General features: G+C 36.9%; 2 protein-coding genes across 2 annotated transcripts; one reads left to right on the top strand and one right to left on the bottom strand.

Annotated features, from left to right (window-relative positions):
- The first annotated feature begins 1,090 nt into the window (after positions 1-1,090).
- Positions 1,091-10,642, top strand: LOC127410716 (tyrosine-protein kinase SRK2-like). The gene is made up of 9 exons (XM_051645909.1): positions 1,091-1,380; positions 3,255-3,376; positions 3,488-3,654; positions 3,887-4,043; positions 4,761-4,913; positions 5,032-5,087; positions 7,988-8,138; positions 8,923-9,054; positions 9,145-10,642. Exons 1-9 carry the CDS (start codon positions 1,091-1,093, stop codon positions 9,336-9,338), a joined length of 1,422 nt encoding a protein of 473 aa, XP_051501869.1. The 3' UTR covers positions 9,339-10,642.
- A 4,007-nt stretch (positions 10,643-14,649) lies between these two features.
- LOC127410774 (uncharacterized) lies at positions 14,650-25,272 on the bottom strand. Its single transcript, XM_051645986.1, has 3 exons — positions 24,631-25,272; positions 23,192-23,369; positions 14,650-22,399 (listed from the first exon to the last, which is right to left on the bottom strand). Exons 1-3 carry the CDS (start codon positions 25,270-25,272, stop codon positions 15,900-15,902), a joined length of 7,320 nt encoding a protein of 2,439 aa, XP_051501946.1. The 3' UTR covers positions 14,650-15,899.
- Positions 25,273-26,857: the final 1,585 nt, after the last annotated feature.

Raw genomic sequence — 26,857 nt, 5'->3', positions numbered from 1 at the left:
ACATTCATTAAACCTCTTTAAATGAGATGGTGAAATTGTAAGATATTGCACGACTTGGCTCATACGAAAAGGTACAACTTTTATTCCCTTATGAGACCAACCAATCATCAAACAGACTTTCAAATCGATACAATACAAGCATTAAATGTTAGCTAGCCTCCTATCCATTTATTTTAAGTGGACAAATTTTGGCTTTAGGGTTTAGGTAAGGGGTTAGACTATGGTTAGGTTTAGGTTAGGGGTTAAACCATGGCAAAATGGTAATAACATTGTCTGCTGGTTTGTTTATTTTTCTCTATGGGAGTAAAAGTCATACATTTTTATATGAGACAACTCATTCTAATTATTACAAGTTTTTATCAGACCGGGTTGCATTAAACGCACCGTAAATTATGAGTGACAATACAATGACAGTTCATATTGACCATCGACTGACAAGTTCCGAAAAGGACACAAAAAACAAAAATGCCATAAATTACCATAAAAGTAGTCCATGAGAATTATATGCTATTCCAAATCGTCTAAAAGAATACACTTTGTGTGATTACCAGACTAAAATTTCAGTTATTATTCACTGAAAATCTCAACAACCAAAAAAATTTAAATAAGAGCAGATCTCAAATCTTGACAGCTCGTGGTCACTATGAACTGTCTTTGACAATCCTGCATAAAGGTTTAGAATGACCTGGGTGAATAATTATTGAAATATGTAATAATAACAGCTGATAAAAGGAATTTAGATTTTTGAGTGGACAATCCCTTTAAGACAGAATGCTTCAGATAGTTTCATTTGGCTATTGAATACACAATTCTGTTACAAATTTTCATTGTGGGTACTACAAAGGCTTTTTAATACTGTACAATTAAAAGCTATGCATGCTATGGCCTTTTGTTTTTGTTGTAAAAATCCCAACTGGATGACATCAGGGCAATTCTGGTAATTTTTTCACCAAAGACTTCCTTGACACACTTACAGTAACTCATGGGAACCAGTCTGGCAGTGTGAGTTTGTAGTGTTGTGAGCTGGTCGTGCCATTCTTCTATCAGTCTAGTTTTGTAAATGCACGATGAGTAGATTTGTTTGCAGAACATGGGGAATTCTTTGTGTACCTGTAAATGTTGCTGCCCGTGCTGTCCAAAAGAGCCGTCTCTGAACTACAAAAGTGGCTTCCACAAATCAATCTACAACTACGTCTCTCGCACGCCACAGGACCTTAATCTGAAGAAAGGAGATTTTCTGGAGGTACTAGTAGAGACTGATCATTGGTTATATGTCAGGAGACACCCAGCAAAAGGTGAAAGATCCAAAACCTTAGCTGAAGAACAGGGCTATGTGCCTAAAGACTTCGTCAAACCTTGGGATAGCGTAGAGGCCGAGTTGTAAGTTCTTGAAATTATTTTGATTGCAAAAATATAGTGTCAATGCATACTGTAATGTAAAGAAGTAATAACCCTAGTGTTTTGAATGCATGCCCTAAAAGAAATGGGTATGCTGCCATACCAGTTTCACAAGTTCTAGTTTTGCTCAAGCTACTGCTGTACTGTCACTGTTATTGATTGTTGTTCTTGAGAGCTCATTCTGTATATTTCTGTAGAAATGACATATGGGAATTGTTAAAGAAGCTTTTATGGTGAATTTCACTGGATATACACACACACACACAAAATCCATCTTATTATTTTACATTAGTTTATGACTAGATTTAAAACAATGAGTTGAAATTATTTGTAAAGCCACACTGATTTTATTTAAAACTTTAAGGAAGCAATTTTATTCCGGGTTCAATACAAGTTCAGCTCAATCGACAGCATTTGTGGTATAATTTTGACTCGTCAAAGTGAATAATTTCATAAAAGCACTTACATTAATTCTTCTGTTTAATCTTGAGTATTCTTTGAGCTGTAAAGTTGTTTTTTAGTTGTTTTAGGGTTTATGGTGTTACATCATCATGGCAACATAGCTGCCATGAAAAGGTTAATAAGAGATCACACTAAAATCATGTCAACACGCATATTGTTTACGTTGTGTGGCCATACCTTTGAAACAGTGAGTATTTTAACATTTATGGATTGGTCCCACATTGACATCCATTATAAGTGCCTCACTGTGACCCAGATTATTATATATATATATATATATATATATATATATATATATATATATATATATATATATTATTTTTTTTAAAGAAAAGAAGGGACAAGTTTAAATTAATTTTTGTGGTAATTATAACATGATACCACAAAGGCTGTCAATTGAGCTTAATTTGTATTGAACCTGAAATATTCCTTTAAATTCTTATGTTGGTAAATGGATTTTTTTTTTTTTTTTTTTTTTTATTTTTTTGTGTACAGTTTACAGGTCAAATTTCATCCCAGAAATCAACAGAAAAAAATAAAGAAAATTATGACCTTTTAGGATCATAAAAAACAAAAAACAAACAAAAAAAACAAAACAAAAAAAAAAATCCTTGTGACATTTAAACACAAAATAAAATTTTGTTCACATTAATGTAATGCAAATAAAAAAAATATTGATATACTATTTAATTTGTAAATTACATTTGTAAAGTACAATCATGGTAGCATTGGCATACTTACTGTAATTTATGCAGATTTTAATTAAAATGATTTAAGATTATTTTCATTACTGCATTATTCGAATAACGAAAATACGATTTTATTTCTCATTACAGTAATGAGAATTTTGAAAAGAAATTGTGGTTAAATAATTGTGACATCACAATTTTTAATGACCTAATTTTCTTTACAAAATATAATTCCTTCATTTATTTATTTATAAAAAAATGCAATATGCACTAGCGTTAACATTTGGATGTACTGTAGTTTACTTTATACTGTTTTTAATTCAAATTTAGGATTATTTTCATCACTGCATTATGACAGTTAAGAAAATGAAATTTATTTAATATTATAGTAATGCAACGTATGATAAATGGTCCTAAAATAGGCTTATTTTTTTACACACACACAATATATATATATATATAATTTTTTTTTTTTTTTTTTTTTTTTTTTAATTATTATTTTTTTTTTTTTTAGGGGTGAAATAAGACCTTGAGATTTGAGATTTGACCATTAAATAGTATGCTTTTGGTATTTATTGGAAATATTTCAGCACTGGCATGAACATTGTGATGTCATAATACAAGTGTATACAATAACAGTACAGCATACAACATGGGCATAAAGGAAAATTAATGGAATAATCAGTTTCAAATGTTTTTTTTTAGATGGTATTTTGAGAATGTTAAAACCCGTATTGAAGCCAAGCGATGTCTGCTGAGACCAGAGAATAATGAGGGTGCGTTCCTCATATGGAAGAGTGAAGAAAATAACCACTATTACCTATCAGGTACATGCGATTCGCACAGCAAAAGCAACGTCTTAAGCCATGTACTCATAGTGGCTAAAGAGCTTTTTTCTGTAACCTGAGGGCTTTAATTAAATATTGTTCCTTTTAAAGTGAGAAATGGCCCTCATGTGAGACATTACAGGATTAAGCAGGCAGAATTGGAGAAGCAGTTTTTCCTTGTTCATCAAACAACCTTCAAAACCTTGTCTGAGTTGGTACAATTTTATTCTGAAAATGAGGGCCAACTCTGTGCGAAGCTAAATGATCCATGTGTGAAGGTTAGTATTACTCAATGTATTTGCACCCCATAAGCAAATGAAACTTAAGAGGCTGTTTTTCCACCATTGGTCCAATGAGAACCATTGAGTTCTCATTGCGGAACTGCGCCGTTCCGTACCAATCCATGTTCATTGACAGGAACCATTCTCAGAACCGTTCGGTCCGATGGTGGAAAAACACAAAGTTTTCCACTGCTCCAAACATTTTTCCAATATGTCCATTGCCCCCCAGCTGGACCAGCCAGCTCCCCCCCTGTCATTTTATGCAAAATGGGAGATAGAGAGAAGTTTACTGACCAAAATCAAGAAACTAGGCAGCGGAGAGTTTGCAGAAGTGTGGCAAGGGCGTTGGAACAACACAACAGATGTGGCTATCAAAGAGTTTAAAGGTAATCAGTCCAGTGTATCACATTAGAGCATTGGTTCTCAACTGGTTTTACTTAAGGATCCAGATTTTACATTGGTCACCATGTAGCGACCCAAAACTACTGTCACAATTGTGTATCGTATAAAAGCCAACCAATAAAATATGTATTTACTGTATATTACCATAGACTGCATAAGCCCAATAGTACGCAACTGAACCCAAATTTTGGGCATTACGTTCTTTTAGCCTGCATAGTTTTCTTCATGGTTTTCGAGAATGAGGACATGTAGCACAACCTATCCATGTTGACATCTGTTTCAGTTGTCTAGATTCTACCAAGTGACTGTGCCAAAATACTGTAGAGTTTGACTAGACGCTTAACCTTTTACGCCAACAACAAACGATTGGGGAATGTTTTCTCCTCGCTTTTAAAAATGTATTATTTGTTTTGCTATACTAAATGCATGGTTATATGGTAAGTTGAATGACATAACTTTAAGTTTTGCCTTGATTTGTCCTGCCTGTGACCCCATCAGAACAGACATGTGACCCATTTAAGGGTCCTGAATCGTGACCCACCATTTGAGAGCCATTGTCATAGAGAATAATCGCTTCTTACAATTCAAACTCAAACAAGATGGTAGTATGCATTTACAGATCTTGATAGATTATATGATAAAATGATCTCTTGTAATTTGGTTTAACCTTTGTCATATTTTCTGGGTCACTTTACTTGCAGTCAGCAGTCCAAACATCAAAACAGAGATTGAAATTATGAAGGAACTGTGTCACAAGCGCTTGTTGAAGCTCTACGGTGTCTGTACCATTGACAAACCCATCTGGATAATCACAGAGCTCATGAAAAATGGCAGTTTAAAGAAATTTCTCATCAGTAAGTGAAGCAATACTAACAGTAAAATATAAATCTAGACATGCATCCAAGTAATAAACATCATGGATACCTTTACTTTAATAAACAGCTTGGATTTGCTTTCTTTTAACCTTCCCAGGCCACAAAGAGCAACAAGATCTAGAGTTTCCGCTTCTGATGGATTTTGCTGTCCAGGTAACTTGATTTCCTTGAAGGTGATACAGTTGTGTAGAATGTATGAAATGTTACTAATATATGATTTTAAAAGTCAACATAAAATGATGTTCACAACCCAGTTTACTTAAGTAATGTAACCTATTTCCCTATTCTTTCCATGAAAATAAAATGTCGGACGGGACTCGATTTTATGGAGGTATAATGGAAATTGATTGGATGGTTAAAAGTGGTTTCTAAATGACAGATGTTGGAGGGGTTTTAAAATAACAGGCTTGGTGACATCTGAGCAAGTTATTACATTTTGTTGAAAGATTAGGAAGACACACATTTTTCATTAATATTTGGAAAAACATGCACCAGGAACAGGTATTAAGAAAATAAATAGGGTCAAAATTTTATTTCATGTTGACTTTAAAGCTGCACTACGAAACTTTGGGTTCAGTATCGACATGTGTGGTTAAAACATAAAATTGCAAGTAACTTGCGGAAGAATATTTTACATCAGTTGTGTTCGGCCAGACTAGTCTCATAGAATGAACATTACTATAATAAAAATTTTGCAAACTGACTTTATGTGCCTTGTTCTACATTCCGTTGCAGTTTCCTGGTGAAATGAACTCTAGCTACAGCAGCTATGCGTTTTATTCACTTTCATGACAAATCACAACTACAGTGGCAGGTAATTATTTTATCACTAATTTTTCGCACTATTACCACGGATTATTTAGCAGAGATGGGCCACTTCTATTTAAATGAATGGGAGAAATTGGAATGCTTAACCAAGGAGCTCTGAGCACCCAGCGGTCAACGGATGTAGAAAGGAAGTCCTACCTTACAGTTAAAAGAGCCAATCACCTTTTAGATACAGACAACACCTGTCAATCAACTCTATAACACTCATACGCATTAGCTATACAAGCCGGGAAAATCACGTTTTTTAGCGTAAAATGAGGTAAAGAATCAATTTATGATACCAGTATTGTCAGATTTTATTGCTGATTTGAAATATGTTCTTTGATCGTAATCTTGACCAACCGTTTTTGTGATTTTGGTCTTTCTCCATTCAAGTAGATTGGAGCTGCACTGGCATGACTAGAAATAGCGTCCCAAAAGCATTCCAAAGATGGCCGACAGTGGACTGGCTTGCTAGAACAGTGGTTCTTAACCTGGGGGTCCCAACCCCCAAGGGGGTCCCAAAGGGGTCACGGAAAAACCTTTATTATGAACGAGTGTAAAAAATACTTGCATTATGGCACCACCCAGGGATGGATTACCGACCGGGCCAATGGGGCCAGTGCCCAGGGGCCCTTGACTACCAGGGGCCCTGGGCTTTAAGGTTGCGTGATCCAGTTTGGCGATCCCCCCGCTCGAAAACCCATCAACAATGAAAACGAAACCCCCCCGGTCAACAACTTTTGGGCCATTTGCTATGTAAAAAATGGTGGGAGGGGGGCCCTTGGAGATAATTGGCCCCAGGGCCTTTGCAAGTCATAATCCATCCCTGGCACCACCTACCGGCGACTTGATATAAACTAATTACCACTTATTGCAAGACGTCACCTGGGTCTAGTAATTCATATATTTGTAGTCATCTTAGTTGGTCAGCAGATTAGTCATGGAACGATATCTAACTGGTACTGATGTTAAAAAGCATCTAACAGAAACAGAGTCAAAAGGAAAGAAAGCCAAAAGCAGGAAATATGACGAAAAGTACTTGGAATATGGCTTCACTCAGTCGATGAGGATCCACGACCGCAGTGTGTGATTTGTGGCGACGTATCAGCGAATGAGAGCCTTAAACCATCCAAGATGCTTAGGCACTTAAAAACGAAACATTAATCACTACAAACAAAGCCACTGGAGTTTTCCCAACGAAAACTACAAGAGCTCCTTCAGAGAACTCATTCAGAAAGCTGTTACGCTGAACGAGAGGGCTCTTCACGCCTCGTTAATTATCTCTAGGTGAGATTTTTTTCTTACCCTCTGCTAAAGAGACTTTTTGTGGGGTCACGAAGTATTGTCATTCTTAAAAGGGGGTCGCACTTGCAAAAAGGTTAAGAACCACTGTGGTAGAAAGACTTTGCTATTACTCGCACACTGCTATGTTATAATATCAAAATACTTACTATAACGCATCATTTGAAAAAAAAAAACGCTTGTATTACAGATCCACCTACATACTGTATATACACAGTTTCCTTTGCGATTAGCTTCCGGGGAAGCTCACTTGATAGCATGTTGAACTTTGAACTCAGAAGTCTGCGGTTCATGCCCAGCCAAACATGCATGGTAACACGTGAGACAAAAGTGTCATAGAAGTGACACGGGATGGCGTGATTGCTCCAGAAAATTTGCTTTTCATGTCACATTTGCTTTTAGGTCAGAATCGGTTAGGATTAAGTGTTGGTTTAGGGTAAGAATGTTTGTTTTGTTCAACTCTTATTTGATTAGATCACTATTGGTTAGGTTTAAGTTAAAGTTTTAGGTTAGGGAGGTACGTTTTTCTCATTAAAACCTCTATCTAATATTCACCTTAAAAACCTCGTCTGATTACAACAAGGCACGTTTATTTTGCCTTGAAATGCCTTGACACCATTTCACTCGCTTTTGGCGCCCCCCGCTGGACATTTTACTTGGAAACTGCAGCAAAACGTGGAATGTAGCATGTAATTTTGTTTTGCAAAAATGTTGCCATAGTGACATAATGTTTATGAGATCAGACTGGTTTTGGCACTGCTCTTCTGAGCTGATGAATCTTAAGGTTTGAGGTTAATTGGACTTTGCCTGTAATCACTTGGAGATATTCACCTGCAAATCTTTCGTAGTGCAGCTTTAAAGACATATGAGCCACCATTTCAGTTCATGCTAAACTTTAAGTCGTCTCATTTTGGATTTCTTCTTTCTTTTGTTGAACTCAGATTACAGAAGGAATGATTTACCTTGAGAATAAAATAGTTCATAGAGATCTGAGAGCTGATAACATTCTGCTCACCGACATGCAGTCCTGCAAAATAGCCGATTTTGGACTCGCTGAACTCAGTCTCACTGGAAACCAAAGAAGTTCATCAGGTGAGATATTTCACATGGTCATGTACACCAATTTAGCATAAATACAGAAATACCATTATACTGTATTTATTAAGTACACTACCAGTCATAAGTTTGGACACACCTACTCATTCTTTGTTTCCATGTAAACTATGAAATAGAAGTATGGGAATAAAAAAAAAAAAATTAATTGAAAATCAAAACTTGATAAAATATCTTTAAAATATGTTTTAGCTTCTTTAAAGTAACCACAAGTTCTGTACACTTTTACTATAAAGCATCATTTGAAAAAACGATACATTTTAACATACATTAACATGTAACAATTTATTCATATTAAACTACAAATCTAATTCCAAGCGATTACAATTATTCCTGGCAAAAGAAGGATTTAAACAAATGGTTTAGATTAGATTTATTTAAATATGCTTAACTTCGATTAGTATTAAATTAGTTCAATTAATGCCAAAGCAAATGTAATTGCTTTGCCATTTACCAAACTGTATGTTTTAAAAGTTCATACTCCTCATTATTTTAATTAAATAATTCACATATATTCTGAGTTCATAAAATGTATAGTACACCATTTAAAGATTACTCAGTTTGGTTTGATGGAAATGTATCACACGATTGAAATTCGTTTATCTTTTAAACAGACAGAAATATATAGTTTTTGTTTTTTTTCACCTTTAGAATTAATCAAAGGTTTTTAAAGTAAATTCAGCGTAGTGTATCTAAACTTTCCACTGGTAGTGTGAAGATTGTTTAGTTATTTATAAGTACAGTAATTCTCTTCTGCTTGCAGATATGAAGGTTCCTGTGAAATGGATGGCTCCTGAGATATTTGAGAACAAGTGCTACACAAGCAAGAGTGACGTCTGGTCTTTCGGGATCCTCTTAACTGAAATCGTCACGTATGGAGATGACCCATACCCTGGTAAACACACTTCAGAACTGTGAACAACATGAATCTGTGTGCAAGATTACATTTTACCTTTCTAACTCCGGTTCTTGCTTCCAAACTCAGGTCAAGACAAAATTACGTGCATTCGAGCTGTTCAGCGAGGACAGCGGATGGAACGGCCGCCCGGTTGCCCTGAAGCACTCTATGACATAATGCTGCTATGCTGGAGGTCAAAACCAGAGGAGAGACCAACATTTACTGAACTAAAGGAGAAGCTGATGGCTCTCATCCAGGAGCCGGTTTCTGAACTGGAGTAGATACTGTAAAAATGAGACACTTTTGAGCTTGTATGTAACATGTATACATTCACTACAAAAATAGTTTACACAAAGAGGTCATAGTATACTGTATAGCAAATATCTACTGAAATAAATACATTATAAATGGGCGAATCTCATGAAAAATGAATGAATGAAAAAAATTAGAAATTCTATTTCGAATAAAGGAACATTACGATGTTTTGCATTATCCTCGTGACAATTGTTGGGCCTCATGTATTCAGATAGAAGACAAAGGCAGGCCTAACACAAGTCGTAAAACCTAACTCAGCCCCCACATTCCAAGTCGTAAATCTTACTGATAAAAATCGCGCCAAAATCAAACAAAGGGAGTCCAAAAAAGACTACAAATCCCATGAAGCCTTGCTCACTAAAGGATCGAACTCTCAACTCCTATTGGATGAGGCACATAACAGAACGTCCCTCAAACATGACATCATCAGGAGTTGAAATACCTCTGAAATGCTTTCGGGATTTGCTTCCAGCGACTTTTCTTGCAGTGTGTGGACGCAGCTCATCGCTGCTCTCAGGTGCAACATCGTGGCACAAGGAAGTAATGTCCGACTTGAAACTGTAGCCATACAATCTCCATCTCGCTGGACGAGTTCAACCGAACACTCTAACGAATCCGAAGGAGACCGCCGAGCAATTCGCATCTTCATCCGTTTGCCTACAGAAGTGAAGAGATTTCTCTTCCATCTTCAATCAAGTCGACATTTCTGAGTTCTCCGCCAGCCCGCCGAGAATCAACAGCCGTACCGCCTGCCGACAGAGTGAGGAAACGGCCTCCCGTCATCACCCGAGCCTCAAGGAACCGGGTCAGAGTTAAAGGACGGAGGAAAACACATTCTATGTGTCCTCATGTGATTCAAGTAAGAGGTTTACGTCTGGGCAGAGATAGATATTATAGTGTGTTATTCTTATAGTATGTCCGCTCATTATTAATACTCAGGGTATTAATTATCACAAATTTGTTTTGCTGTATTGTGGTCCAACCAAATTGGATTATTGTGCAATTTCGTCATCGCGGGTGAGACAGCAACTGAGTTCATCCATTAAAGAGTCAAATAACGCAGGACTTTTACGAGCCGTCCACCGCGTCTCTGAGCGATGAACTAACAGCTGTTTTCTCTCCCACGATCGCGAAATCAGCTTTAGGGCCGTCACTTTATTCTCTCTCTCGTACTAACCACACACACACACACACACCCTATGTGTTATAGGATTATTTTATTTCCATATCTAATCATATCACTGTTTAGTTTGTAGTTGTAAGTCGGAAGTTTATTGACTGCATTGTATTAATTATTAATTGATATTACTGCATAAATAAACTTTGTTTATATTACAAAGAGAAGTGTTTTGGTTTGTTTTGCATACACCTGTGTCATGCTGACGGGATGTCAGTGCTCGGATTCAAACCATCATTCATTGTTTTTTTTCCGGAAAATCGATATTCTTCGGATGTCGATTTTCTTAAGAAAACAATCTAATATTGAGACTGTTATACTATCTGGTTATTAGTCCCTGATTCCAGGGTGGTGCCCCGTCAATGCTAATCCTTATTAATATTCTGTTGATTTTTGATAATTGATAATTATCTTTGTTGGTTGTTGAATTTGAATGATCAATAAGCTAGTGTTAATTTTAATTAATGTTTCATCGATGTTAACAATTAACGATTATCTTTGATAATTGTTGATTTTAAAGGATTAAAAAAACTAACACTGATTCTCATCAATGTTCTATTGATTTTAATAATTAATAATTATCTTTGATAATTATTAATTATTGCTAATAAACAAACTTGCTCCTAAATGTAGCACACTACATTTACTGGAGTCCCATATGAGGTTTTAATGAGTTAGATTTAATTGATTAATTTAAATATTAATTAATAACTACAGAAATAATTATTAATTATTTCTGATAGTAACACTGATCTAAACAACCAGTAAAGCCCTACACAATTCAGCACATTTCTTCACCAAAATTCAAATGTTTCTGGACATTTAACTTGAAAGATTTTTTGTTATCCCCAAGATTTTCAATCGCGTTTCGGATTACAGTCCAGTTACTGTAGTACAATATTTTTACAAAAAAAAAAAAAAAAAAAAATATGTATTGTAATTGTATTTAAATCAGCATAAATTACAAACATATACATTATAATTTAAATGATACATTTATTTATTTATTTATTTATTATTTATTTATGTATTTATTTATTAAAATTAAAATAATTCTATATATATTATTAATATATACAGTATATATTATTGAATATATATATACTGCATTACAGTACAAATACAGTAATACTATGCTTTTTCATTTAAATCAGCATAAATTACAGTCACAAATAATATCATGATGCATCAGTACTTTTTACATTTCAACAATACATCATTAATTTATTAAAATTAAAATAATTATATACTATTATTATTATTACTAAAATATACAGCATATATTAATTTAAATGGCATATACTGTATTACAGCAAAATACTGTAATACAGTGCTTTTTTTATTTAAATCAGCATAAATTAGTCACAAATACTATCATGATGTATCAATACTTTATCATTGAAATAACATATTGTTCTTTTTCTGCATTACGGATTTTAGAATGACATTTGTTTGCATAATGTGCTTTATTGTTATATAAAATAATGTCATAACGCAAAAAAATCTAAATAGTCCTAAAATTAGGCTTCATTTGTTTTTAGAAAAATAAAATTTCTATTTTTTCTTTAATTTGGAGTGATATATGGCCCAAACACATTGTTGACAGGTTTAGTGAGATTCAGCCATTTACATTGTGACATAAATGTGATGTGAAAATGTTATGACTGTGACATAAATCTCTCAAACACATGATTAGTTCCTGTACAGTAGCTCAACTGGTAGTGCATGAGTTTGATTCCCACACAAGCTGCAAAAAAATAATATAGACCATGAATGTAGTGCGTTAGTCGCTTTGGAGAAAAGTGCCAAATGCATAAATGTAACACTAGTGTTATCAAGTGTGTAAAATTTCAGAAAAGCTTGCAAAGCTGCGATTTAGTATCTTAATTCCCAAAAAGCTGATGCAATATTCCCTGGAAAGAAGGACGTTGTTGACTGACATAAACTAATATGGCCGACGCGCTGATCTCCATGATGAACCAATGATAACCGTCCTGACCCCACTGCTGAAATGACATCTGACCTTTGTGACAGCAGAGCCTATGCAAATACATGTTGGAATTTTAAGCTGTATACTTCATTAACTAATGTAGAAAGAACTAGTATCTTTCTACATTGTAATCTTTCAAATGTCTGGCTAGTTTTTTCAAAGTAGGTTCTTCCTTCTAAGAACTGACTTTGATATTATTTACATTGCTAAAATGTTTTACCAGCTCTAAATACTTGTCCTGTCAAGAATGTGAAATACTTTTATGTGAAATTCTGATAAGAATTTGTTGGTAGATGTTTGACACTGTTGCTAAATTAGATGCTTTACATACTGTATATACTGTAAAAGTCTGAGACCGCAGAACAAATTTGGGATTCAAAATCATATTCCTGTGGTTGAGCAAGTGTTCCCAAAGCAAAATATTAGGGGCACTATATTGAGAATTAAGAGCAAAAGCTCATAATTTTATCAAAGATAACTTGGCTATGTAAGATGAAGGGTTTTGTTTAAATATCCTGTAAAGTGCAGGCTTATGTAATTGTCTATACACAATGTTGAATTACATTTATACACCATTAACTAATAGTTGTCCTAGATTGATGACTGATGCAAGTTAACCTCAATCCTCTCTCACCCTGCTAAAGATACTCCCACTGCAAAGGCAATGAGATTAGAATGATGCAATAACTATTCAGGATGCTGAATAGTTGCAATTATTTATGCTTAAAGGAATATTCTGGGTTCGATACAAGGTAAGTTTTATCGACAGCATTTGTGACATTATATTGATTACCACACACATTTATTTGGACTCATCCCTTGTTTCTTTAAAAAAAATAAAAAAAATAAAATAAAAATAAAAATCTGGGTTTCAATGAGGCACTTACAATGGAAGTGAATGGGGCCAATTTTACTGTTTCAAAAGTATAGCCACAAGATGTAAACAATATGTGTGCTAACATGATTTTAGTGTAATAAAATCACTTACTAACCTTGTCTGTGTAAAGTTATAGCCAATTTTACAACTTCATTGCCATGAACACGTAATGTCAACAAATCGTAAAAGGATTTATACAAATTTACAGCTCAAATAATACATAAGCTTTAACAGAAGAATTAATGGAAGTGCTTTTATAAAATTATAATCTTCACATTTCTGCCTTTAAACCAAGGGTGTAGCCAGGAAAGTACTTTTGTGTGGGCCTCAATAAAAATGGATGGGCCAAATTTTCACCCACATTTTTTAAAACCAAATTTTCCTTAACAACAGAGAGGCGGCGCATTCAAACAGTTCTTTCACGCTTTCAGAAATCAGAATTTATGCATTTTTTTATAATAGAGTATTTTATAAATATATATTTGAAGTAAAAGAATAATCTGTAGTATTCTGGGTTGGCCTGGACTAATTTGGGTGAACCCAAGGCCCACACTTTGCTACGTCACTGCTTTCATCCCGAAATGTGTCAGAGTACACATAACACAACACAACTATGTATTGCAATTTCAGCATTGCTGCATAGCACACGTTAGCATAAACTTCTAAGGTGAGCGAGTGTGTTTACATGCACACCAATTCGATGATACTTTGCAAAAATCAGCTTATTCAAAAATCTGACAACGAAAAAAACGGTGTTTACATAAAACTTGAAATTATCGGAATACTCTCTGCTTTTGACGTCAAAACATAGTCCTGCGCACAACAGGTGCGCACACTGGATTAGTTGGTAAGAACGCTGGTAAAGGTGTTTACATGTAATGCGAAATCGGAGCAATGTGCAAAAAACTACCTTTTTTGATAGGTTTATGCTTAAACCGTTTATGACCCTACCCCAAAAAAGGAAAATCATTAAAAGCATTTACATGACCACACGTTGTCAGCTTATTATTATTATTATAATCTTAATTTAACCAGGTTAATCTCTTAAAATTAAAAACTTCTTTTCCAAGAGAGACCTGGCGAAAGGATCTTTTTTTCTTTGTGCCCCCCCAGAAACTTCTGACATTCTCCTTCCCCGTCAGATGACGAGACAACCACTGGTTGAGACCCTATTTAGTTTACTGTGTAATAGCCTGTTATGAAAACAACAAACAACATGCATGAAGTCGAGCATTTATTAAATGTTACAATAAAATAGCAACATACAACAAATCTTGGGCCAGGATGCTTTAAGTACCACGCGTGGCAAGATGTTTTACGATGTAAAATGCGGTGTAAAGCACCACTTAGCAGCATCAGAACATCTTATGACTTAAGAAATAAATAAACGTACTGAAGTCATTTGAACGTGTCTCATACAGTACAAATTTGGATGAAACCTCATTATTACACATATCTGTATATTTCGCTCTCAAACTACAGTTGTGTTTTGTAGCAGTAAACTAAATGTACAGTATGCACTGTATAAATTACAAACCTTGATTGAGGTTTGGGTGAATGTAAATAATAATTGTAAAATAACTGACAGCACCCTGAGAATACAACGTTTATCAGTAAAATGTACATTATTCTGTGGACTGCGAAATTTAGTATATACAGCATTTCCAATTAGTTCAGTGCCTTTGCTTGGGAATCCATATACATTAAAATGTTTCATTTGTTGATAAAAGTGCAATATTTGTGTTGCCTTAGTGTGTGTGTCAATAAAATAATACCTACTGTATACCATAAACATATACAGAATTTTACAATATGCAACTCTGAGATATAATTTGTCTTTAGATATTTTGATTCAGTGGTAACTCTGAGATGTTAAAGTCAGACTGACCATTTCAAACATTGGAGTCCAGTCTAAAGAAACATCTGATCAAAAATAAAGTGCATTGAATAAGGGATTATCAAAAAAGATATTAAAACTCTTCACCATTCATCATAATATCATTGTCCATTGGCTTCTTTTGTTTACTGGCCCTGTTCCTTATCTTAGGAGAGACTTCACATTCAGTGAACCCTTTGCCAATGTCCTTTTGGTTTCCTTGCCCATTTGATTCACTATTGTTTTTATATGGAGGTTGTTTAGTAATCACAACCATGTTTTCTCCTTGACTTTCAATGCTCTCCATAAAACTGTGCACATTTTTCAATTTAGCTTGTGCTGCATGATCAGTGCAATTCCCCATTGATACTTGTTGGGATTCCATTGACATTCTTGTGATCTGTTTTGCTATTGTGCACTCAAAACCACCAACAATGGTTTCACCAGGTTTGTCTTTTTCAGAGTCAGGATTGCCAGGTTTAAAGTCCTCCAAAAAATCTTCCTGTTTGACTATTTCATTTTCTAGATCTCTTCTGACCTCCTCTTTGACATTTACCTTTGACATCTTGATGTTTTCTTCAAGCTGCTCCTCATTCGCTTCAGTGTATTATTTCCTATCCTCCACAGTTCCCTCCTCTGCAGATCCAGCATGGTTCCCACTTGCATTCTTCTCATTGGTTGATTCCTCATTTGGTGGTTCATTTTGATCAGATTTTTCACCTTCAGAAGATTCATCTTTATCAAACTGAGATTGACCTCCATCTGCTGTAGGTTGGTCTTCGTCTGATCTCTCAACATTAACTTCTTCCCCAGTCTCAGTTTCTTCTACTTCTGCATCCTCTGGAGCTTTTCCTTCCTCACCTGATTCCGTTTCCTCTCCAGTTATTATAGTTTCTGTGTTCTCTAATTTGTCCTCGTCCTCAGCTGTATTACTGTTTTCTGCATCTCCAACTTCTGCAATGTCTCCCTCAGGACCATCTTTCTCCACACCATTCTCTTCTGTTGCATTTCCTTCTTTTTCAGCCTCTTTCTCAACTGTTTCACCATGTTCTGCTTCTCCTAACTCTTCCTCGTCAGTGTCTGCCTTTCCATCTACCACTATTTCTTCTTTTTCCTCAAATTCTACATCTCTGTTCTCCTCCTCTTCTTTGACTCTCTCTCCTTCCCCTTCTTCACCATCATCCTCATCACCGGACTCTCTTTTGTCATTTGTTTCTACTTCATCTTTTGTCTTATGGTCTACAGATACATCTTGGACGTTTTCATGATCTTCTGCCTCTTTTTTATCAGCCTCTTCCTCAAAGTCACCTTCTTCAGCCTCATTGTCATGGCCTCTTTTATCATTCACTTCCTCTAGCTCTTCGTGAAGCACTTCTAGGTTGTTTTCTTCTGTATTACCTGTGTTGGCAGTGCTTTGTTCTTCCATCTTACGTTCTGGAGGTTTAGCTGGATTTTTTTTCATTTGAAGTATATTCCGCAGATCAAATTCCCTCAAAATAGGAGCCAAACTCAAAGCTTGAGTTCGCTGGGCTGCTCTCGATGCCATTTTCTTCTTCATGCATGCATCACACGGGCAATACTCATCTTCACTATAATCAGTGCCAGATGCAGTGTAATTTTCATCACTCCTTGACAGAGAGATGGATTTATTGCGCATAACCCGAAGACGTTTGCGCCTCTGTTCAGTCTGGACAGTGGATTCTCTTGAAAGAGCATTTTTTGGAGGTCTTGGTCCTCTACCAGCTCGACTTTGGATTTTTTGCAGTTCTCGGTTAATACTTGACTGAATCCGTTTGTGTACCTCCTCTTTTAGTTCTGTGATCATCATATTGAGCATCTCGTTGTCATCCAAATCCCACCAGACTTTGAACTCCGCCATGGCATCTGTGTAATGCAACATGAATTGCTTTTCTAGCTTTTTTAATAAACTCAAAACCCAAATGGGATCTGGGTCTTGTGAAACTCTTTTAGTGAGTGAAGCTCTTTGAACAGATGGAGGCGTTCCTGAACTTGTATTTTCCAGAGATTTAATTGAACTCTCTTTCCCAGAGCTCTTGTTAAAGGATGTCAGCGGCGTTTGATCTGATTCATTCTTATTCTCTGTGTTTTGAGAATCTTCTTTGGTGACTGGAGTTAAAACAGTTTTTTCTTGGTTATCATCATCCATTTCTGTATTCTCTGGACTCACTTGGACTCGCTCTGCAATGTCTGGAGTTACCAGTTCGGAGACAACATTCGATGGATCTAAACCTTCACATGAGGCAGTTGTTGGCTTTTCCTCATCTTCATCCATCACAACTTCATCTTTATCTTGAAGTGAGGCCTCCTGTTCAGCAATTGGTGGTATTTTACCTTGTACGGTCTCTGATTTTTCTATTATACCACCAACGCTGCCCTTAACAGAACCAGTGGAGCAACTGCTAACATCTACTCCAGATGAAGACCGCGGGTTAAATTCATCTTCTGCTGATGGATGTTCTTTTATGTCCTGTTTATTCTCAGAGGGCTCTTGGAGCCATAGCGATTGTAGGATCATCATGACTTCATTATATTTGGGATGTTTCTCATTTTTAGGGTCTGAGTCAATCAATCGTAAATTTGCAAGGCAATCAAGTAGCCCCTGGGCTGACTGGCTTAATTTTCTGCCATACACAGCTGAGACCTCAGGTAAACTATTACATCTGCCTAGATTTGGACTCAGTAAAACCTTCATCACCTGAACAGAAGAATGGCACAGCTTTTGTAAATCCTCTTTTTTAGTCAGTGTTTGGGGATTGGGATCCATTTTGCTTGTTTCAATTTGTGGTCCTTCTTCACACACCTGTTTCTCAACACAACTGACATTGTTCTTCTCCTGATTCTCTTCGTGAGGTTCTTCAACCTCTATTATGTTTTCTGGTGGCTCTCTTTTGTCCGGTTGAGAAGTCTCCTCATCACCTGGAGTCTGAGTAATACTTTCAGTGAGTTCGACATCCATTTCATAAACAGGGCCATCAGTGGGAATGTTCCTGAGCCAGTCATTCACAACTTCTGTAGGGGAAGCGTTTGGTAAGCATGATGGCATCAATTCTGAAAAATATTCCTCTTTGTTGCGCTCTGATGATTTGCTGACTTTCCTGTGTTTGTACTGGCTGCTTTTTTCACTTTCATTGTCATTCATCTTCTCGACCTTGCCAACATTTTTGCTAGAGGTAATTGACTTTGATTCTCTACTGACGGGTCTTACATTGCCAACAATCTCTCTTAACAGATCTGCGGCTGAAAGGGCTTGTGATAAAGCACTCTCACTCGATGAGCCAGGATTTATAACGGATTCTTTATTTTTGTTGTAAATTTGACAATTCTGAGAAATATCAGATAACACCACTGAATTTGGCCTGGAAGTGACTTTTTTCACAGATATCGTGTCTGGTTTGGATGTTTGAAGAGACTTAACATTGCCACCATCATTGTCTGAATCACATTTTATATTGAGGCCGTTTATTTCCAAACATTGTGAAGAACATTTAGATCTTCTTTCATTCTTGCAGGTAATTCGGTCATTTTTGGACCTTACTGAATGTTTAGAGGCCTTTGAAGATTTATTTACTTCCGTAGCTTTTCCAGAGGCTCTTTCACTTTGCTCATGTTTTGAAGATGTCCCAGACATTTTGTTGGATGCATTGTCCATTTCAGTCATTTCTGCTTGACTGGTGTCATTGACAGCTTCACAAGATCTCTCACTTCCTTTTGCTGCTGTATTTTTAGCACTTCCCTGTAAAACTCTGGAGGGTGACTTACTGCGTGAAGATGACACTGACAAAGCGGAGGGCACTCTGATATTGTTTTCATTTAACCCACTTCCTGACTTTCTCTTCTTAAATTCTGCTGATATTACACTTTTGGCTGAGACAGGCGAGAGAGCTTGCACAGGAGTTTTGCAATTACTGTGATGAGACTTTTGCAATTTTGATTCTGAATTTGCAGAGTTCACAGATGCTGCCATCTTTGATCTTTCCTCAACATCCACACAATTTACAATCTCCATCTTATGTCCACTGTCTTCTGTGGTTGCTGACATGCCACTGGTTGATCGTTCATCAAAGTCATCACACTTTAGTTCTTCACCAAGTCCAAGAGAGACAGATGCTGTTGATGTTGGGCTTAAAAGTTCATCTAACTGGTTACACGAAGACTTAATTATGTTCATATGGGATTTAGCTGACAGTTTTGACTTTCCTGACAAGCTGCTTGCAACTCTCTCCTCAGATTCATCATTGACATCCTCTCTTTGGGTCTTAGGCTTTAAATCATTAAAATTACTACTGTGACAGCAACATTTACTTGATACGTTAGAGTTTACCGACAACTCGCTAGGAGCTCTACTAGTAGTCTCCTTAACTTCAGTGATGTGGGTTGGCTTCGGTCTGCTTGGAGATGGAGACCTCTGTGACCTAGGCAATGGAGAGGTCACAGTTAAGGCATTCATTGTCATGTCTTTGCCATTCTCCTCTTCTGTGGTGTTTGAACCTGATTTGATAGATCTTTCAGAGCAGGCCTTTCCTGAAACTTCAGAGACCTTAGACATTGTATTGGTGGCTCTCTTTGACTCCAAAATTTCTTGAGTTGAATCATCACACTGTTTTTCAGCATTTGGTACTGAGGTAACTGTGGTTTCGGGTATGCTTTGGCTTGATTTGTGAGACCTACAAGGCCTACTAGAAGTGTTTGACTCTGCAACAGAAACTTTGTCATTTTTTGGCATGGATGAATGTTTTGAAGATACATCTGAATTTATAGATGTTTTGGAGCAGATGGATTCTGAACTGACTAATCTTTCTTTTGCGTTTACCTCATTTTCCTGCTCACATTGAACTTTGGAAGCGCTGGACTCTTGGGTGGTGCTTGTCTCTAATAACATGCAACAACATTTGACAGATCTCTTTGTTTCTTTTGATGCATGGGATGAATGTTTAGAGGATGGGTTTGATTTATTGGACATGGCACTAGCTGATCTGACTTCTCGAGTTAACTCTTTGTCTTTTCCACAATGATTCTCTGACGTAGCATATTTTTGAGTAGGTGCACTTTCTGGTTCATCATCTTGAGAATTAACTAGCTTTGATGGCACTTCCTCTAAATCATCTGAACTACAAGATCTAAGTGTTCTAGCTCGCTCTGAATGGGCAGGATTTGGTTTGTGTGAAATCCTAAATGCAGCTGATATATTTGCAGATATTGGGCTGACTGCTCTTGCTTGGCTTTGTTTCTCAGCCTTACCTCTTTCCGACAGACTTGACGTGGGTGTTGGTTCTCTTTCTGAAACAATACAGTCTGGTTCTGACTTGGTTGACTTTGTAGAAGCAATTGACATGGCACTTTTGGATCGTTCTTTGTTCGCAATTTCTACTTCATTATGTTCAGATTTCCCAATGGAAGACCTTTCATGAGCAGAGTTGTTTGATTTTTTTGAAGTAGCAGAGGCATTTGAAGTTTTAGAGAGTGCAGATTCAGAGTGTTCCTCTTTGGTTTCCTCTTCTGATGTATTATTATTAACAGGTTCACAGTTTTTATGAGCATGTGAAACTAATTTTTCAGATTTGTTCGACAATATGGAACCAACTTTCTTCTCAGCTACAAGTGCATCTGTCCTCTCTAGATTACCAGACAATCTTTTACATTCACCACAATGAGAACATACACCAGACTTGCCAGATCTTCTAGAGAGTCCTGAATTTCCTGACATGGCACTTTGAGATCTGTTGACTTGCTCTTTTTCATCCTTGCATATCTCCAGAGCATCTGGAGCATTGGATCCAGGGATGTTTGTTTGGCCTCTGGATTTTAAAGATGCTTGGCTATGTCCAGATGGAACTGAACTTGGGGTTTTGGCTCCACAATGGCATTCATGGTATCTGGATGACACTTTTGAAGCTATAGATGTCATACTCTTTGCCCTCTCTGTATGATTCACTAGTCCGTCACCATCTACTGGTGCTGTGAAAGAGTTATTATACTTTTTGAGCTTCAATGAGTGAACGACACCACTTGATCCTTTACTTGGAGGTCTGGGGGATAAATAAGATCTTTGAGAGGCCTGACAGCCACAACAATGGATACATTTGAATTGATCATCATGCTCAAGATGGTCACTCTGAGACCAATGTGATGCTCTGGAGATGCTTGATAGCAGGTCATCGTAATCGTCATCTCGATCTTCCTTAAAAGACTCAAACACTTTGGACGAGCTGCTGACAACAGAAATTGGCCGCTCTTCCATTACCTTAGTGGCCTCTTGGTGTGGCTTTGGAGATTTTCCAGCATTAGGTTCCCTGATGTCTGTATGAGAACATTTACTTTTAGCAGGACTGCTCTTTGAGTTAACGGCAGAGGTTGATACTTCACTTCGACTGCAACAGCGACTTATTGCACAGTATTCCACTCTGGTGTCTCCTTCCGCCATAGTCTGCTTAAAGCACGAGGCCTTTTCCAACATATGCTCAGTGTATTCCTCACTGGTGTGAGAAATTGTTTGCATGCTGTCCACAGATGACTTTTTGTGTACAATTTCACGAGATGATCCACTTGAACTTAGCGACTTGCAGGCTGCCTGGTCTTTGTGCATGGGGTTTTTCCAAATGTCATACTCTTGGTAGTGGTTGCAACAATTTTGACTATGTGATTCCTCAACATGCTTCTGATGTAACTTTGTCACAAATGCTTCCTCTGTCTCAGATGGAGAAATGGAGTCTGGGTCTGAATATTTAGCTTTAGCTTGAAGATAATGCGGCTCGCCGTCTTTCACAGAGCCACTATCGTAGAGTTTTGTTGATGACTTTTTTATCTCAGTAGACCACTGGAGAGTCTCATCATTAAAGAGGCGAAAGCGAACTTTCATCTCGACAGACAGGCTGCCATCTTTGTTTACAAGAACCCTCTTCTCAATGTCATCATTCACTACGAGTTCTTTAACGAAAGGATAGGCGCTGACACAACCAGATTGTTCTGGCGTCACGCATAATCCATTCTGATAAGACTTTTCTGAAGAAAGGGAGAATCTTGTTGATCTGTTACTGGAGTCTGATCTTGGATGTATGATGCTTTTCTTTGTCTCCAGGCCAAAGTTTACTGTAAAAAGAAAGTAATAAAATTAGTTGCGGGAAGGTTTTTTTCCAGCAAAATAGAGCAGTTCACTCATAACGTCAATTTGTTTGCCAACTTAGAAGGCTAAATAGATATAGCCTATGAATAAAATAAGGTCTGTGGATGACATTACTTGAAGAGACTTCACCATTTTTTTTCGACAACATAAATTACACACAGTCATAACATATCAAATGAGAACTTGAAATGATGTTACTAATAAGTGTCTATATAGGGACTACAAAGGTTGTCCTTATAATTACACGTCATTCCTCAAGCGTGTAAATTCACATTTGCTTGACGAATCGTGTGTAATTAAGTTGACAACTGTTGTAATTTATGTTGTAGAACAAAACATGAAAGTCTCTTCAAGCAATATTAACCACAGATCTTTTTTTAATTATAAATTCCAAAAACCCATTAGAATTTCCTGAGGGAACCCGTGGCATTTTTATGGGATTTAGGGCTATAAAATGAACAGCTTTTTAAAAAAATTTCAAATTACTTCACTAAAAAGATAATAACATCTTTTCACCATCAACATCCAAACATTGCTATTACGAACAAATGTGAAACAGGCTCTTGTTCCACAAGTGTTTTTTATGCAAGCTGATAATGCACTAACTTCATTGAAGCATTGGATGCTTGTTTAGCCTTTAGTATATTATTAGAGACACATGGGTTGACAGAATTAATTACTATAATGATTCACTGAGAACAAACAAATGTAAACTGTTGTTAAACTGGACTGTGCACACAATGAGAGAAAATATTTACCATTCTTTTTGCTCTCATGGCCTTCACTGCAGATGCTGGACTGAGATCTTGTGCCCATTCCTGGTAGTCTTTCTTCTGAGAGCTTCTTCGTGCTCTCCGTGAGCAGAGGCCTGAAGGGTTCTCGACCTACACACACCAAAACACTTGGGCACTGCATCAAACACTGAATACTGTCAATCTATGGAGAGTAAAAAATAATTAAAAAAAGAGATAAGATACATTAAATGAGTCAGATCCACTCAGAGATAAATACTTACTGGTTCTGTTCCAAAGCTAGTGAGCTGCATCATTGTCTACTGTCTACACAGGCAGCTACCTTTTTAGGCAACATCCTAAAAAAGGTCACATGGTCAACACAAGTAAAGCATGGGACACTTGACTAACATTAACAGTTGATTAAAATAAACTCAGGCCAAAGTCTTTCTAGCAAGTCAGTCCACTGTCGGCCATCTTTGGAATGCTCTCGGGAGGCAATTTCCAGTCATGACAGTGCAGCTCCTATCTACTTGAATGGGGAAACACAGAAATCTCAAAAACGGTTGGTCAAGATTACGATCAAAAAACATATTTCAAATCAGCAATAAAATCTGACAACAATGGAATAATAAATTGTGCTTCTTTACCTCATATTTCGCTAAAAAACAAAATTTTCCTGGCTGTGTTAGCTAATGCGCATACACGTTCTCGTTTAAAGCGCCAATCTTTTTTTTGGACAGAGTTTGTTTACTCTAGAATGTGAATATATATATATATATATATATATATATATATATATATATATATATATATATATATATAGCTTGATTTGAGCATAACAAGCTACGATACCATTGCTGTCAAATTTTATTCCTGATTTGAAATATGTTCTTGAACTACAATCAAAAGCTTTGGAGATTTTGGTCTTTTCCCAAATAGATTGGAGCTAAACTTGTGTAACCAGTCCTGCTCGACCCGCTCTGAGCGAGATTCGAACCGGCGTCAGCCGGCATGGGAGGCGGGTGCGCTAATGAGGAGGCTAAAGGCTACAGCCTCTAGCGTTTGTTGCTAGTGTGCCTCTTGAGGCCAGGGGAGTGAGGTTTACACATGCCACACAGCTATCACGTACCAGCTGGTTCACGTTACACTTGAATGACTGGAAATAACTGACCCTGGCATTACCAATATGGTCTACGAGTGACCTGACTTGCCTTAAAGGGATTGTTTATGCAGAATATTAGTTTTAGTCACCATTCACATTCATTGCATCTTTTTTTATCTACAATGCAAGTGAATGGTGAAGCTTACAATTTGCCTAACGTGAACTTTTGCCATTATAACGTTAGTTATATGACTGACATCAATTTGCCATGGGCCTGCAGTTATGTCCTGACCTGACCCTTGACTCCTGAAATACTTGACCCGGATAATTTAAGAATGGCTGAAGAAAAGAAATCTCTGACCTTACGTCCCTCCAGCGTATAGAGCTTCTTAACATGACACTGCATGAGCTCGGAAATCTCCTCCATGAAGACACGAAGGCTTCGAGTGGTTCTCCTACTCAAAATGATGGACCTTCTCACAGCAGGGTCATTGTTTTTCACTAGTAGGATCCTCTTTGGGTGTCGATGGTAGTGCTGGTGTCCCAAGGGGGCTTCTTCGGGTCTGGAGGGCTTCCTGTGGGATTTATGATGATGGCTGTGGTGCTGCCAGACCGCTGGCCTCTTCCCTGCAGCTTCCATGTTGATTGGCTTCACATAGCGGCGATCGGAGCACAGGTAACAGCCCCCATCCTCCAACTGCTCTAAATGTTTAATGCTGTGGGTGCCCCTGGGGGTCGTGATGGTACGGACACCAAAAGGGAGAGGAACCTTTTGGGAAAGGTCATCCAGTAAGGCATCAAAGCATTTGAAGCTGCGTTTGTGGATGGCCATCTTGACGCCTTTGAACTTGGCGTCGCCGCTCTTGTAGAAGGTGATTCTTTTGGCTGGTGCTGCCCCAGTCACTCTGGAGGAGAATGAGGATGATGGAGGATGTGGAAAATGATGAAGTTCATCTTTAAACTGGGGATCGACGTCGAAGGAGCCTGTGGTCGCTCTCTGCATCTCTCCTCCTCATCAATTCAATCTGTAAAGGAGAGTTTGGAAATGTGAATGACGTCATCTGCAACTAGATTACTCAAAAACACAGATTTTAAATTCAAATCCATTTGAAGGAAAATGAAAATCTCACTAGTGTGCAAAAGTGCCCGTTCACCTTTTTCTTTCTTTTTTTTTTTTTAAGTGAAAAAGTGTTGGAAATCAGACAAAGAGACAAAGAGACAAAGAGACAAAGGTACTTAACGTCTTTAATGAATGGCACTTTTACTTCCGGAACCAGACTGTTGTGCTCTATAATTTTCCCTATGCATCAGTGAGATTGCATAGAAACTTTTGGAAAGTCAACTAATTATATTGATACTGAAGGTAAAAAATAAATTAAATAAAAAAACACTGGAATTTATATAGCACGCGAAGTACTTCAAAGGATTCCACAGTAGTACAATTAAGGTAGTGCCACAAAAGACAGCTTTTTCTAAGCATAGACATAAGGTCATAAGTTCAGCTATTGCAATGCAAACCTGTTTTGCCAAGAGGCCTTTTCAATCATTTCAAACTTATATTTAAATGTTCTAATACTACGGTATACTGTAGTATGTTTTAATATGTTAGGCAACACTGAGACTACGCCCCAGTCCAGAGGTTAATCTGATTCTCTTTGGGGAACAGTTACAGACTGCTTTAAATTGCATTTCCTTCTTAATCCTTAATAGGCACTTTAATCCAACGTTTGAAGAGGTTAAACAACATTATTTTTCAGCAATACGTGTGCATGAATTCATTGTGGCGAATGACAGTTTCATTGGCAACAGTTAAATCTTCAATCAGATTGCTTAGATCGATAGAGTATAATGAAAAATAAAACTGCATCTAGTGGAAACTGTTAAACATTATTATTTTATGACAGTCCAAAATGAATAAAACGATATATTCTATATTTCTATGTACTGTAGACATATTCTACTTTAAATCAAATGGGCATAATTGACCCACACAGACCTGCCATATAATGTTTACATGTTTTCGCTGTCCAGACCTCAATAATAACTCATTAGACTTTATCTAATGGATGATTAAAAACACCATTATCTCACTAGCCCAACTTAATATAAAAATATAGTAGACATAAATAAAATACAGAGAATATACTCACATTTATAGAATACATGATCCTATCTGATGCTAAAAAAAAATTAAAAAAACATCAGATATAATACTAATAAAAAAATATAAATAGGCTATCAAGAGCAAAGTTCCAGGTAGCATCCAAGCATTCGTCAAGCACTTAGAAACTAAGAGAGCTCAAACGCCCTCCCACAAATGGTCTGCCACTAATCAGATCCTTCGGCTGCTAAGGATAGAACGCAAAGCTTCTTTAATCATCTTGCGATTTCACTGAACTCTAGAGGAGCGTCAGACACATGACAGCGAGACCATGATTGCATAAACAGAGACGAGCAGAACAAAGCTATGAGATGTCTGCTTTTTGAAGCCCAATTGTTGGCTGTACTTGTGTATATTATACAAACATGTCAGTTAAACATTGGTATACTGTATAGATGAAAAGCATTTCTGCTCTCAACTTTCAGTT

Source organism: Myxocyprinus asiaticus, chromosome 20 (assembly GCF_019703515.2).
Source record: "Myxocyprinus asiaticus isolate MX2 ecotype Aquarium Trade chromosome 20, UBuf_Myxa_2, whole genome shotgun sequence".
NCBI classification, from domain to species: domain Eukaryota; kingdom Metazoa; phylum Chordata; class Actinopteri; order Cypriniformes; family Catostomidae; genus Myxocyprinus; species Myxocyprinus asiaticus.
This window is presented reverse-complemented; position numbering and strand designations above follow the sequence as displayed.

Coding starts and splice junctions, on each gene's coding strand:
- LOC127410716 (XM_051645909.1), top strand. CDS start 1,091: ATGGGGAATTCTTTGTGTACCTGTAAATGTTGCTGCCCGTGCTGTCCA. Junction 8,139..8,922: donor AAACCAAAGAAGTTCATCAG/GTGAGATATTTC, acceptor TTCTGCTTGCAG/ATATGAAGGTTCCTGTGAAA. Junction 9,055..9,144: donor TGGAGATGACCCATACCCTG/GTAAACACACTT, acceptor TTCCAAACTCAG/GTCAAGACAAAATTACGTGC.
- LOC127410774 (XM_051645986.1), bottom strand. CDS start 25,272: ATGCAGAGAGCGACCACAGGCTCCTTCGACGTCGATCCCCAGTTTAAA. Junction 23,370..24,630: donor ATACGCTGGAGGGACGTAAG/GTCAGAGATTTC, acceptor TACTCTCCATAG/ATTGACAGTATTCAGTGTTT. Junction 22,400..23,191: donor CCATGAGAGCAAAAAGAATG/GTAAATATTTTC, acceptor TTCTTTTTACAG/TAAACTTTGGCCTGGAGACA.